Raw genomic sequence first — 15,205 nt, 5'->3', positions numbered from 1 at the left:
ACACACACACACACACACACACACACACACACACACACACACACACACACCGGTCTATCTGCTTGAAAATGTAAACGATGTTATGATACCTACACTGGTTTGCATCAACTGTAGTCACCTTCTCTCTAGAAGTTGCTGCTCTGGAATTTTCTGGCAGGTCAGGTGCAGGCTTCCCAAGAAAAAGAAAAGACTTTTCCCCATTGTCAATACCCCGGATTTCTGCTTACCCTCGAGTCTAGCTGACGAGGGGATGGGGGAGGATGGATGAGGCACCACAATGAGAAAAAATGCTAAAGGAGAAAGTCTGTTTCTCAATTTTCATTTCCTTTTCTATATATTTCAGACATTTTTGGCGCAAATCCTTCAGGACCCTTGAACCTGGATTTTTTTTGATCTCTTCGTTTTGGCCATCCCTTCCTTCAGGCTTGGATGCTGCCTATGAAGAGACTAGCAAGGACATTGTTTTCATTTTTAAAGGTAATTATTAAATAATAATTTCTTTAACTCGTTGAAATAAACCCCTTCGCAGGAAAATTGAATTGGACTTTAATTTTCTCTACTCTGACAAATTGCATCTCCTTCATTACTCTAAGGTAGTGAAGAAACAGCTGGGTCTGGTATTATTTTATTTATATTTTATAGATAATAAAAATGCACATCGGTATATAAATTGCTCCGAGTTGTAAATTCCCTCCTTGGATTTGTGTTCATTCATTCAATCCGAAAATTTTTGTTAAAAACCCACTTTGAGCTGGGGGTTAAATCTTTACTATGAAAATCAAAGGTGCTGACAAGTATTTCCAAAACCGAAAGGATTAACTGTCATAAATTCAATGTGACTCTGAGTTATTTTTCTTAACAGGAGACCAGTTCTGGGCCATCAGAGGAACTGAGGTACAAGCAGGTTATCCAAAAGGCATCCACACCCTGGGCTTTCCTGAAACTGTAGGGAAAATTGACGCGGCCATGTTTGATAAGGAAAAGAAGAAAACGTTCTTCTTCGTAGGGGACAAATACTGGCGGTAAGACGGGGTTGGGATGGCTTTGTATGGAGCCTTGTTAGGGAAATTATCTTATTCCTCTGAGGAAACCCTCAGGCCACTCTCAGCCAGCCTCCCCGCCAGTGCGGGGATGGGATTCCCTTGCCTTGGTGAGCCCAGCCGCATCTGCCTCGCTCCTGCCTGGGGCCCCTGAGCAGCCAGCTGGAGCCCCCCTGCAACCGCCCCCCCCCCGCCTGGATGGCCTCTTCCTGCACCCCCCGGCCAACCCACTCATCCTTCAATCTTGCCTCAAGCGCCAGCACCCCGTGGAGCTTCCCTGCTGGACTCCAAACCCAGATGGGCTTGTCTTTTTTTGAAAGAAGCCTCAAGAATCCAGGCCACCATTTAGCATTCCTTTCCTGTTGACTCATCGACTCCTTGGGTGTTTGTCTCATCCTCCCAACTTTGCTATATGATTCTTCAGGGCTTCCCCTAACCTCATCCACTCGTTAATGCTGCTTGTTTAAGAGACCGGTGAGCAATAGCGGTCCAGGTTTATGGCTAGAACCCAGGACTCACGGAGGCTGATGCCCAAGGTCCAGCCAACGAGTCCGAAACACTTTCCCTGTGGTTTCCTGGTCTCCACCATCCCTTTTCCTGGGAGGCTGCCATAGGAAATCCAGATGTGCAGGGTGGGGGGGACATACACGAGCCACGTATGGTAGAGAACTTGAAATTTGTATTTGAGATGAATGAGCCAGTTCATCTGTTTGTACCTTCATGCCTTTGTGATAGAAAGCTGATTAAGGTTCTCTCCATCCGGGCTTGAGAGTATGGTAACAGATCAGGATGTTGCCTCTTCTCCTGGCGGAGATACAGTTCTAAGAACTATGTTTGCAATTCCATTAAAATCACATATTTCTGTAGTGCTTGACATGCTTGACATTTATTTGCAGTACTTGGAAAGTTTACTAGGATTCCACATTAAACCCAGCATGACTTAAGAATTCTGGTAACATGGCCTCTGCTGTGTTTCTTTTACTGGATGCAGGTTTGATGAGAAGAGACAATCCATGGAGCCAGGCTTCCCCAAGCAGATAGCAGAAGACTTCCCAGGGGTTGACCCGAAGGTTGATGCTGCTTTTGAAGCGTTTGGTAAGAGGATACTTGTTTTGTTGGCAATGGGGCACTTGAAACATTCCACGGTATCAGAGGGACAACTGGATTAATCTGTAATGACAGGTTTTCTTCTTTTTTTGAGATTTATTTATTTACTTGAGAGAGAGAGAGAGAGAGAGAGAGAGAGAGAATGAGTGGGGGAGGGGCAGAGGGAGAGAAAGAATCTCCAGCAGACTCTCTGCTGAGCACAGAGCCCAATGCAGGGCTCGATCTCATGACCCTGAGATCATGACCTGAGACGAAACCAAGAGTTGGACACTTAAGTGACTGAGACCCCCAGGCGCCCCACGTAATGACAGATTTTCTTTAACCCGTTCCTTCCTCTCTCCTCCAAATTGCAACTTATCAATTCTGTACCAAGTCTATGACGACTTCCTATAAAACATTGATTTGAATCATAAAGACAAGCAACACACGTCTCTCTATTTTGTACATGCAGAAAACACCAAAGTGCTCAAGTGTCACTTCCTTACATCCAGACCTGTTACCTTTCAGATTACCATGTGGGTATAAAAATCCACTCAAGTGGTGTGGCCAAGTTTCATACTGGCGGGCTTTCTCTTCCACTCCATCCTGTGGTGACTACTAATTCCCAGGGAGACGTCCCTGAGTAGTCAGTCGCTGCCCACACCGGTCAGTTGCAAATAACTGCTTCTTCTTGTGCCCAAAGTTTTAAAAATGTCGTATCTTTTTCCTGCTCGAGGAGAGATGGCTGGAGGCTGGTGATCTTTACTGGAAGGTAACCTGAGCACTAGGATGGCAGCGCCATAAAGGGCCCCCCTGGTGTTCTGAAGGAGTTTCCATGCTTCTCTGGGGCAAGAAAGGACTCTCAGGAAAGGAAAGGGGTGGAGGACTGTTGGGAAAAAAGAAAATAAAGAGCTCATAGTTTCCAAAGAAGCTGAGAACTTTGTCTGATCGGAAGCAGAATAACCTCGTAAGCGGAGCCTGGCTTTGCCGTCCTCAGCGAGGGACCTTGGCCCAGCGCGCGTGGACCCGCCACCTGCTCCTCTGTGGAATGGGGTTGGATACACTTCCTTCGTAGGACTGTTGCAGAAAGAAATGAAAAAACAATCCGATAAAACGTTTAGCAGAGTCCCTGCACTTAGGAAAACCCTATAAACCCTTTGTAATTTTAATTACCTACTATTCTGAGTTTCGTATGTTGCCAAACGGATTTATCTGAAAAAATATCTCATGGTTTCCCTTGTTCATATTTCCAGGGTTTTACTATTTCTTCAGTGGATCTTCACAGCTGGAGTTTGACCCAAATGCAAGGCAAGTGACACATGCTTTGAAAAGCCGCAGCTGGTTGAATTGCTGAGACCCCAAGAAGCGCCCCACAGCACCGGCAATGGCACTCCTAGTCCTCCCCCTCAGTCTCTGAACAGAGGTGCTCATTTTCTCCTGCGTGTGCAGGGACGACAGCGCGAGCGACCTCCGCGTCTTGCCGGTGGCCTCACACATTACCTGACATTGAGCGGGGACTTTGTCACATGGGGACGCTTCCACAGGAGAAGGGAGAGTGCTCCTGTGCAAGACCAGCAACTGTATATAGACTATTTACTTGTTATTTAATAAAGAGAATCGGTCCGTTATATTATCAGCTTGTTTGTTTCAAGAACAAGTTGTCCCCACAGCCTTGGGTGTGGTGTGGACCAGACAGGAGGCAGCCTGAGATCCTGGGCCTGTGGTGTTAGGATTCGGGTCTCCACGGCAGCCGCCTCACAGTGGGCTGGTCCAGGACCGAAGAGAATGTATCGCGGGCCCTCCGTGAGTGCCCTACCAACAGGTGTCCCTATTTCCACCACCCAGACATCTTATGTGTTCCTGATACGCCCTTGGAGAAAGACCTAGGAAAGCCGTCACCTTGCAGGGCAGGCTCTAGAAAAAACTGTGAAGCAGAATCTTAGGATTATCGCAGATCACCTAGTTCACATGCTTTCTTTTTCAGTGGAGAAAATCAAACCTGATCTTCATCTTTTCCTTCTACTTACATGTTCCCTTCCGCCCGCTCTAGCAAGCAGATTTCCTCACGTCCACTGCACACACGAAAGTATCCTCTGGTACTCATTTCCTATTCGTCCGTGCTCAAAGTCCATGCTGGGTTGTAGGCATAGGAACCTGCGTAAATGGACACAGCCCCTGCCTTCATCAAGATTATAGTCCTGCCAGAAAGAATATATGCAAATAACCACACACAGACATGCAACTGTAAATTTAATGAGTCATAAGGGAAAGCCACTGATGTCCTCGATAGAATAATAGGAGGATCTACGCTGCCCCGGGTCATGTTAGAACTTCTGGGGGAGTGGCACTGGAGGAGGTTTTGAGGGGAGGTGTGGGAACCGGGTGAGGGGATCACGGCTCGGGCGAAAGCGGTCACACTGCAGAGTCAGACGAGAACACGAAAGACAGCAGGGCTCCATGGGGGTGGAAGAAAGAGGGAAGAGGTCATGTCATTCCCAGACAGCTCTTCCTAGAGCAGAAGGACAAATGTCCCAAACGGTGGGAGCATTTGCTGGGTTGGGGGATGGCTTGGAGACACATAGCTTTGTGAGGAAACAGTGAGAATGGGGAATAATGGCTTAGGTTTGCCAAGTTTTGAAATGTCTATGAGATACCCAAGTAGGCTGTGAGTAAGTGAGTCTAAACTCAAAAGAGGGGACACAGTAACTATGGGGGTGATGGGTGTTGGCCACACTTACTGTGGGGACCGTCCTGCAACATGGACATACACGGAGTCTTCTCATGCACCTCAAACAATTCAGTGTTGTCTGTCAATCATATCAATTATTTTTAAAAAAGAGAGGAGATACAAATATATGGGTTGTCAGCATTTAGGTCGTCCTTAAAACCATGAGTATGAAAGAGACCACATGGGAGATTGCAATAAGTAAATTGGCAGTATTTTGGTAGGAATTGAGCATTTCTTTATTTTAAAAATTACCTGCATTTATTTGGATTATTTTTTTCAAGGGTACTAGGTGGCCACGGAGTAATTCCAAGAGTCAGAAACATGGTGAAAAGTTAATTTCCTCACACCTGTGCCCACCAGTTAGTGTCTTTTCTCAGAGGCTGGTTGGACACCCCCTGCCCTCATCCAGCTTGTAGTCCAGCAAGAGAGAATGTATGCAGATAAGCACACACATGCGTGCGACCCTCAGAGCTGTTTCGTACACAGGCAAGCATTAACACCGTCTTTTAAAGTTAGACTGGCAGCAAGCAAATTCACACTGCTGTGTTCTTTGCTCTTTTCACTTAATACACCTTGGCAACCACTCCTCCTTAGTACAGGCTTCACTTCTTTGTTAGCCGCCTTCTATGAAATAAACACATAATTTATTCCGTCCCCTATTGGTGATGAAACCCATGCTTAAATAAATGCATACATCAAAGAAATGAAATTTAAAAATAAAAATCATCAAAAATAAATAAAATACATATAATTGAAATAGATATAAATACTACATATGGAAAATAATAATTTAATGATATATGAAGAATACATTTGAAAAAATATAATGTATTTGAAATTAAAATAATTAAAAATACATCAAAATTATGTGCATTAGATTATTTTTAGTATGCAACATGTCAGTAGGTTATTTTCAATATTTTACTATCATTCCTGTACTCATACTTGTGTATCTGATGGAAAGTCAGCCTTCGTAGACTGAGCAGAGATGGGAGAGCAGGAAAGCTCTCTGTTGGATTCTCCATCATGCAGGCCATTCGATGTTGTTTAGAACAATAGTACTGGTGGAGAGATGAAGCTGAATTCTGACTAAAGTGGGTAGAAATAATGATAAGTTGGGATGCTTTTGGTTACAGGTAGCAATAACTGCCAACTGGCTTAAAAATAAAAGAGTTTATCAAAAAGACAAAAGGAAAGTGTTGGAGGGGTGCCCAGGTGGCTCAATCAGTTAAGCTTTGGTCTCTGGATTTCAACTCATCGTGTTCTCAGGGTTGTAGGATCCAGCCCCACATCAGGCTCCCCACTGAATGAGGAGTCTGCTTGAGATCCTCTCTCTCTCTCTGCCCCTGCTGCTCGTGTGCATGATCTCTCTCATTCTCAAAAAAAAGGAAAGGAAAAAGAAAAAGAAACAACAGATGTTGGTGAGGATGCAGAGAAAGGGGAACCCTCGTGTGCTGTTGGTGGGAATGCAAGCTGGTGCAACCACTCTGGAAAACTGTATGGAGGTTCCTCAAAAAGTTGAAAATAGAGCCACCCTCTGACCCAGCAATTGCACTTCTGGGTATATAACCAAAGGAATGAAATAAAAAAAGAGATATCAGCATTCTCACGTTCACTGCAGCATGATTCACAACAGCCAACGTATAGACACAACCTCAGTGTCCTCCAGCGGATGAATGGATAAAGAAAACGGTGCGTATACACAATGGAATATGATTAAACCTTAAAGAAAAAGAAAAGGAAACTCTACCATTTGCAACAATATGGATGAAACTTGAGGGTATTATACTAAATAAGATAAGCCAGACAGAGAAGCACAAATACCGCATGCTCTTACTTACACATGAAATCGAAAAAAATGTCAAACTCCTAAAAGCAGAGGGTACAAGGGCGGTTGCCAGGACTAAGGGCCTGGAGGAAACAGGGAGATGTTGGAATGGGAGATAGGAAATTTTGGTTATGTGAGACGAGTAAGTTCTGGAGAGAGAATGCCCAGCACGGTGACCACAGTCACTAATTCCGTATGGTGGACTTGAAATTTGCCGGCGGTGGATCTTAAATGCTCTCGCCACTCACACCCGCGAGAAAAGGTAACTCCGCGCCGTGGTGGGTGTGCTGAGCAGCCTGACCGTCGGCATCATTTCACAATGTGTACCAATATCAAAACACCGTGCTGGACACCTTAAAAACATACAATGTTTATTGGTCAATAATACCTCAATAAAGCTGGAAAAGATTTTAAAAAGCAAAGCCTTGAAAATAAGAGTAAAGGAGTTTGCTGATCCACATCACGCAAAAGCGCAGCAGTGGCGCAGGTCTCTGTCGGTGTCACCGTGGCTGTGGCCCGGCCCCGGCCTGCGTGCCAGCCATGCCCAGCGCCCCCCACGGCCGCCCCGGCATCGTGCCCACACGGGGCACCGCCCGGCCGCAGACCGCCCTGTGAGCCGCCCTTCTGGATCTTTCGTAACAGTGGGGTCATCCTGGAAGGGTGGCCGAGGCAACGGGGAGTCATGTCACCAGCCGAGTTGCTGCTACACAGCGCGGGGCGGGGCGGGGGGGGGAGATGCTGAGGCAGAAATCTCTGTCCGTCCACCACAAAGAGGCTGGGACGGGTGGCAAAGGGGAAGTGACCGGTGCAGATAGTTCTTAGGAGGTGTTGGGCTGGGCATGAAGGGAGCAATACGCGCGTTCCTTGTACTGGCCCCCCTGATTCACGGTCCTTACGCGTATCTTCACTTGTCTGGGGAAAGGCACGGGACAGCTGTGCAAGGCTTGAATACCTGGTGTTCCCCAGGCACGGCACAAGGGGCTTGAGGTCCAGTGTTCGTATCATCCTCATGAGTACCGTTGGGTCGGGGGCTTGTTTCCACCGTGCAGAAATAGGAGTTTAGAGTGACACAGGGACCCCGCCATGGTCACATTGTAGGTAGCAGAGTCAGGCCCTAATTTCATTCTTTCCTGGTTCCAAAGACCGTGTTCTTATTTCGTCTAGAGTAACAGGCAATAAGGCAGCCTGATGGCCTTATCTCACTTAGTTTTGACTCCGATCTGAACTAGATGTTGTGCTGTATCATACTGCATGACCACAAAGAGAGGAAGTTGATTCTTCCTCAGTTCTGCAATTTAAAATTCCCACAGCCCAAAGGCCAACGTTCTTGTATCTGTGTCTGACACCTGGCCTCTGCCCCAATTCCCCTGCGCTATCCTCAATTATAATGGACAATGGCGGACCTCCCACCTGCCAAGGCTCCCCTCTGTCCTTTCCCCCAAGCAATCTTGTTCCAGAAGGACTGGTGTGTGGTGTGTGTGTGTGTGTGTGTGTGTGTGTGTGTGTGTGTGTGCTGACAAGCCAGCCACCCATGTTTCTTGACACCAAGTAGAGGCCAAGCGCCAGGGGCCAGACTTATAGTCCATGTTAGGACAAGTCCAGCCCTAACGGTGACGTGGTGCTGAATCCCAGGATGATGTTCAAGAACTGGCTTGATTTCTCTTGCCTGGGAAATGTAGAGCACATCTGCATTACAGGAAGTGACACTAGATCGGGGGCGGGGGGGGGAATGAAAGCAAAACTGGGAATCAGATGGGAACTTGGCAAGAAACCAACAGAATGGTGGGTTTAACACTGATGAGAAAATAAAGAATAAAAATGGTACAGAATCTCACCCTCTCTACAGATGGGTTACTCTCTCAGAAGCCCATCGCCAAATATCACACCAAGATGTGAGCCCACTGTGAGGAGGAACAGTGGGAAGGACACACTGAATTCACTCAAATGCAGTGGGAATAATTTGTGCAAGCAATTTTCTGTAAAATGGAAGACATTGGCAGGACCTATTAATTCATGTGGAATTAATTCAATTCTTGGGTTTATTATATTAATAAGAGTTAAGTGCTTAGAAATACTCTGATTTTAAGTCTGCACAAATAGATTTGGATTGTTTGGAAGAATTAGCTATTTTAAAATCATGATTGTAATTTGAAGTGTTGATGAAAGTATTTATGAATGCAAATAGTATTAAATGTTTAAGGATATTTCAAAATTTTAACCATACAAATCCATTAAATATTAGTCAAAGAGCTAATGAAAGTGATTATAATCATTTTATACACATTTCCTAGGTTAATAAACAGAATAGCAAGATTAGAAAGTTGAATTTAAAATCTTAAGAAACCTTAAGATTTAGGTTTTTTTATGAATTGAATATTAATTATAATACAAGTAAAATTGTACTAATAGGGATGCAAAAAAAAAGAAGCTGCCCTCAGACATTAAGAAATCCAACTGAAGGGCTGACATTTTAATGCAGAAAGGAAGCAAATAGTTTACATATATTATTTCTTTTAATTCTCATTAACGAGGTAGATATTATTAAACCAATTTTACAAAGAGGGTTGCTGCCACTCAGAAGGACTGAGCCATATCCTCAAGGTCGTGCAGATGGTAAGTGACAGAGTCAGGGGTCGAATCCATTTGCCTGACCCCAGGCTTATGTTTGATCCTCTCTGCTGCCCCCTACTCTGAGTGTTGACATGAATTGATCTACCAATGTGATTAATGGCAAGAGGCAGGGAGCAAAGCAAAGACGGACAGAGGAAATAGGGCAGGAGTTGAAAAAGAGAGGAAGGGCTGGTGCTTTGTAGCAGGTTGCTTGGCCTGCCCCATGAGGGGTTGCAGGATACAGACATGCAAAAGTCGGTCTCGTAACTTGAGAAGTTCCTGTAAGTGCTGCTATTTTTCCATTTAGATAAGGAATGTGAAGCATGTAATAGAGTATTTCATGTGCATCTAAGTGAATAGGCATAAGGTCTGCTATTAATAAAGTAGTCATATCATAATTCAAGAAAATCTGATGATTTGTCATTAAGAAATCACCGCAAACCCCGACGCTACAGAAGGGGCACGGTGACTCGTAAAGGCACTGTGCGTTGCCCCCTCCTGAGGGGCTGAGATGAGATGCGACCCATGAGGCCACCAGTAGATTCCCGAAGGCAGGAAAATATTTTATAGACCCGTCACAGAACCACAAATACATATCCCTGGTAAGTTCTACATCTGAAAGTGACAGTGTAGTCCTTAAATTTTTCCGTACGTTAACTTGCTTAGAATTTCTTTCCCCACAAACCCCTAATCTGTCACCATTCAACTCTGAAGTAGGTGTGTCTTTTTGCCAATGTTCTCAGCCCACGGTAGTCTTGTGATTAGTCGGGCTCAAATCACGTCCTTGAGAGTGAGCGATAAACGCATGAGGGGAGTCTCAGCCACAAGACCACAGTTCGCAGAAATTGAGGTCAAACTCCTGCTCTGTTGCCTACCCTCCCGGGGCTCATGGTCTGGGGAAGGCCGGCTGATTCCGAGACGAACATAAAGGGCCAACACGGTAGGAGACGTCCACTGGTGTCTCCGCTTGCTCACTCTTGGCAACACTTACCAGGCTGTTGCTACACGTAAGCGTGCTGCTGAGCACTTGCACACATCAGTCAACAGAACGGACAAAGATTTTCCCTTCCTAGGACTTACATTCACGAGGGAGGCAGATAAGAACTAGAATTAGACTACAAATACACTGTACCATATGTGAGAAGGAGATACGCACTCTGGAAAAGAGAAAAAACATAGAGTTAAGGGAATGGCAAATGCAGGAGGTCGGGGGTGGTGGTGGGTTGCAGCTGAATTAGTGTGGTCAATGTGAGCTTTTTTTCCCCGGAAAAAGAAAGATGAGACATAGCTTTTGGGACACAGCAAGTCACTTCAGGCCCCTGGCTGTTCCCTGTGATCTGGCCCCATCTCCCCACTGGGCACAGTCTTGCAGAGCTTCCTCGGAGCTATTAGAACAAAGGAATGGGAAGCCCCAGTCCTTAAGGACCCTAAGGAAACGATGCAAGAAGAAGCCGTCTCCGCAGGACAGGAAATAGCCCGACCTTCTTGGAGACAATAAATCTGTGGCCCAGCTTGCAGTGCTGTTTCAAAAGTAAAGAAGGACCTAATGCACATTCCTGAGTTGTTTTTGCAGGATAACAGGTGTATCAGAATCTGACTATAGATTGCCTCTTCTTGCTCTTTGTGAGAGCCCAGGATTATTATATTCACATCAGTGTGTCTGACACAGAGGGCAGGACGTGGTGTGCTGGTGGTATGGGCAGTTTGGGATGGGAGTGTGGAAACCCTCATAGATGATCCAATGATGAGCAGGTGGTGGGTGGAGGAGTGTTTCAGCAGGTCAAGCGAGGAAATCAGGGAGAAGTGAGTGAAGAATGGAAAGGATTAAGATACTAAGATGACAAAATAGAGAATCACAGAAGGACAGTAATCTAAATTGGTCACGTAGGAAGTGTGTAGGGAAACAGGAGGAGAGAGGTGTCTGGAGAGAATTTTCATCCAGGTCCCAGGGCTGAGACCGGAGACCACAGGAGGGCTTTCATTCCTCTCAGACTAGGGGTCAAGAATGCTCCAGCTGGTCCACCCGAGAAGCAAAGCCAGAGTTGGCCCCGCAAGCAAGGAAAGAGGTATGCTTGTGGCTCCCTGCCTCCTGCAGCCCCCCTGTCCCCATGTGGGGGGCTGGGGGGGTCAGGATCTATAAGGTCCACCAAGGCTTGAAGCCAGAATCGGGACCAGGGTATCTCAAAGTCCTGCACGGACTGAGGTATAGGGGGGCATCATCCTTGGAGCAAAGCCGGCGTGCAGAGAAAGGAAAACAAGCAAATATTCAGGCTCAGGCTAAGAACAAGAGGGAGAGACAGAGACAGAGCCTTCAATCTTCCCATTTCTCAGGAAGGCTGGCCTGAGATTGTAGTCCACGAGGTTCCCCAAGTTCCTTATCATAAATCTACTCTAATTGACCCCCCAACAAAATGATTCTTGGCTTAGACCTAAACTGGGAGTGGGTTGACAAACCACAGACCCTCAGAGAATATGTGGAATTGGCTGTGGGGTCCCAGCAGGGCAGAGAGAAATGCCCTGTCAAGGTGAAGCCAACAGTCCGTGAGCAGGGAAGCAACAGTTGGTTCCCCTACGGTCTGTGCTTTTGTAAGTGTATCTTTGACCTCCACACCCTGCCTTCTGGCTGTGTTCAGTCTTCCTCTTCTGTGCGCCCATTAACCCACAGTGTGCTCTAACTGTCCCCAAATGTCCCACCTTGGACTGTCTCCAGTGCCCAGCATGGCATCTGCCTCTTAACCGCTGCTTATTAATAAACTTTTATTGAATGAATGAATGAATGAGTTTAGGAAGGAAGCAATGCTTGGTCCTAGATGCTCTTTAACCAATAAGAGTCTAGCAGGCCGAGTGTGGAGGGTAAGGGAACAGCACGTGTGCAGTGGTGTGAAGATATGAAAGATAACAGAACATTTTTGGGGAATCACAAAGAGTTGGCTGGACCACAGTGAAGAAAAGGTATTTTTTTTCTGAGTTATATTATAGAGGGAAGAATATCAAGAATTCAACCTGCTATTACATAACGAAAAACATCATATTTCCATTAATAAATGTAACAACCGAGAAAACATTCCCCGAAACATATTATTAATTAATTAATTCAGTCTGTGCATAATTCAGCAGTAAATCCACTTTGGAAGTCGTCAGGCTACAAACAATAAATTGAACAGGTAACTTTAGCGAGTGTTACCTGCTGCACACACAGTACGTTTCTTATGCATTTCTGAAGTAGATCACACGTGCTTCAAACAGGGGGCACAGCATTTGGGGGAGAAGCACCCTGGCCTTCCAGATTTACCACAGAAGCCACAGCCTCCATTAGTCCCTATTAGTCAGTAGGAAAAAGCCACTTCGGGTCGGGGGGTCCCACCCTGGACGACAACAACAGCTGATTCATAAAGTAACTATTTATCAATAAAAGCTGCTCAGTGTGACTAAGAGGAAACTGCTTCACTCTCCCAAGATAAAACTGAAGGTGAGTATGTATGTTACATGACTTCCTGGTCATGATTTACACAACTGAGAAACTTGCCACCTCGACATCTAGTATTAGAGACACATGTAGCCCGTGCCAAAGGGGATGATAATACATCTTGTAGTGTAGCTGTTTCTTGGGAGAGCCTCCAGACTAGTCAAGGAGTCACTCACTGTCTTGGCTTACGACGGACATTTAGGCAAAAACTATATTGACATTGACATGCTGTACCTTGTTGCATAATAACAATTTCTTCAAGAATCGTGATTAAGTTACATTATAGATAGCTTTTTACTAGCAATATTTGGCATATTGACATGTTCTCATCAGGACTCATAGTTGCAAGAGTTTTGCTTCCAAGAAATAAAACAAATGGAAACGTAGGGCCTCTATTTCCTCATGTCCAATGTTGGATGGCTAACGTAGGATGATTTTAGGTGTCTTTCCCCTCTACCAGGAATGGACGCTCATCGAGCAGCTATTATGTGATAAGCATGATGTATGTTTGCATTTGGGGATTCACGTAGCCATAAAGCTGTCATGGAAAATCCTCATATTATTGTTTGCATTTTATATGTGAGAAAATGAGATGTCAGAAAGGTTAACGTGTGGAAGGCTACAGGTCTAAAAAGCTGCAAAATCGAGTTTTGAATTCAAACCTGCTTTACACAAAAATTAGATTTCTTTCACATTCAGAATTCTGCTTCTGGTTCTATGTCCATCCATATTAAGTCTACGTTTGTAATCACGCTGTCTGAAGTTCCAATCAATGGGAGTCAATTAAATTAGTAATGCCTGCATAGTATTTTGATTAGTATTCTAAGAGCAAGTTTATCTTTTTATTTCAAGAAAATGCTAACTATAGACCCAGAAAATGGGTTTCATGTCTGTGAACCCCTGGTTATCTTGTATCGCTATGGAGCACCTGATCGTGGAGACGGTCTTAAAGGTCAGGAGGTAAGGATAATTACCATATGCAGTCATTCAGTTTACAAGGTACCTACCAGTTCAATCATATCATAACTGCATGGGCTAGGCATTATAATTTCCTTTTTTGCAAATGATAACAGCCAAGATCGCTCAGCTGTGATTCAAACTCATGTCATTTGACTCAAAATTCTGTACTTTTCCTACTACACCTTTTGGAGGGTACCTGAAAGAAAATTCTCTTACACATCTCCTCCCCATGTATAAGGTAACCATCCTCACTCACTATAATTAGAAAGCCACCGTTTTGTGAGCAAACACTGGTATTGGAATGCACAATTGACCTTGGAACCCGACTGGGTTTAAACCTCCACTGTGCCACCTCCTGGTGCATTGGAGAAGATAATGCGTGTTTCCGTTTCTCCTCACCCAGATGGTGGAATGCATCCAGCCCTAAGGAACCCAGCCTCCCTACGCCCACCCCACAGCAGCCCCCAGAAGCTTCCAAGGAGCAGGAAGTGGAGCGTGGGTCTTTAGGCCTGGTGGGCACTGCCCAAATGTTCCCTTTTCCAGTTTAAGGAAACTGCTGTTCTCCCTCCGGCTTCCCTCCAAACTTTTTCCTTTCCCTTCTTAGTTGAAGACACCGCACATAACCTCCCCACATGATCTTAGGTTTTCCCAGAAGCTGGAAAGAGATATTGCCTTTAATCCAGTCACTTTTGATTATAGTCCTGAAGACACCTCTGAACCAGGGAACACACTGTTCTTGGCAAGCTCTGGGGAGATTATGGGACAAAATACCATTTTACATCCCAATATATTATCCTATGACATACCTTCTCCATAGAGCTGTATGTATGCATTCTTTCACAGGCACTGTGCTAAGTGCACCTATGTTTATAAAGTTAATCCGATAAGCATATTTATAGATTTTGAGTCACAAAGGTCAATATATATCTACATATACACATAAAATATGCAATACACACCGGTCCCCCTTTATACGGAGACTGTGCTAACCCCTCAGTATGAATGAGTTTGCAGATTTGCTCTTACAACCTCGACAGCAGGGCCCTGGGAGAGGGAGAAGAACCAGAGGACGCTGGGCATTTGAGGAGGCTCTGTGACCTCAGGCTGAGCTCAAGGCCAGGGAAGAAAACACCCCAATGTTCTAGGTGTGTAGCTTTCAAGATAGAGGCCTCTAAGGGCTACTGGCTCTTCTCTTTGGGGTAGATTTCTCTAAAAACCCTTGTGTCTGCTTCACCATATCTGTACATATTCTCCTGCTCCTTTCGAAAGCTGTACAGCCTGGGAACCTAGTTTCTTTTCCCAAAACCATGAAGGGGAGCCGTGTGCTTAAGGGGAAGTCACTGTCTTCCGCGAGCTTCTGTACGAGCCCCTGCCAGGCTCAGGCTGCCACAGAATCTGGCTGAAAGTAGGAAGCTACAGCTACCTCCATGTCTTACATTGAATTCAACTGGTAAAGGACAACTGATCATAAAAACAGGAAGGCTAAC

The 15,205-nt window shown here is 45.3% G+C and overlaps 1 protein-coding gene across 1 annotated transcript in view; it reads left to right on the top strand.

Moving 5' to 3' along the window:
• LOC112840238 (stromelysin-1) overlaps positions 1 to 3,745 on the top strand; it is an 8,033-nt gene extending 4,288 nt beyond the window's left edge. The window contains exons 7-10 of the mRNA XM_025893470.2: positions 344 to 477; positions 863 to 1,022; positions 2,032 to 2,135; positions 3,380 to 3,745. Of these exons, the coding sequence (XP_025749255.1) occupies positions 344 to 477; positions 863 to 1,022; positions 2,032 to 2,135; positions 3,380 to 3,480 (499 nt within the window). The 3' untranslated portion in view covers positions 3,481 to 3,745. The remainder of the gene's footprint in view (positions 1 to 343; positions 478 to 862; positions 1,023 to 2,031; positions 2,136 to 3,379) is intronic.
• The last annotated feature ends 11,460 nt before the right edge of the window (positions 3,746 to 15,205 follow it).

Source organism: Callorhinus ursinus, unplaced genomic scaffold (assembly GCF_003265705.2).
Source record: "Callorhinus ursinus isolate GAN/ISIS: 27379988/994484 unplaced genomic scaffold, GSC_fseal_2.0 scaffold19, whole genome shotgun sequence".
In the NCBI taxonomy this organism is placed as follows: domain Eukaryota; kingdom Metazoa; phylum Chordata; class Mammalia; order Carnivora; family Otariidae; genus Callorhinus; species Callorhinus ursinus.
Note: the sequence above shows the minus strand (reverse complement) of the source record. Positions and strands in the feature narration are given on the sequence as shown.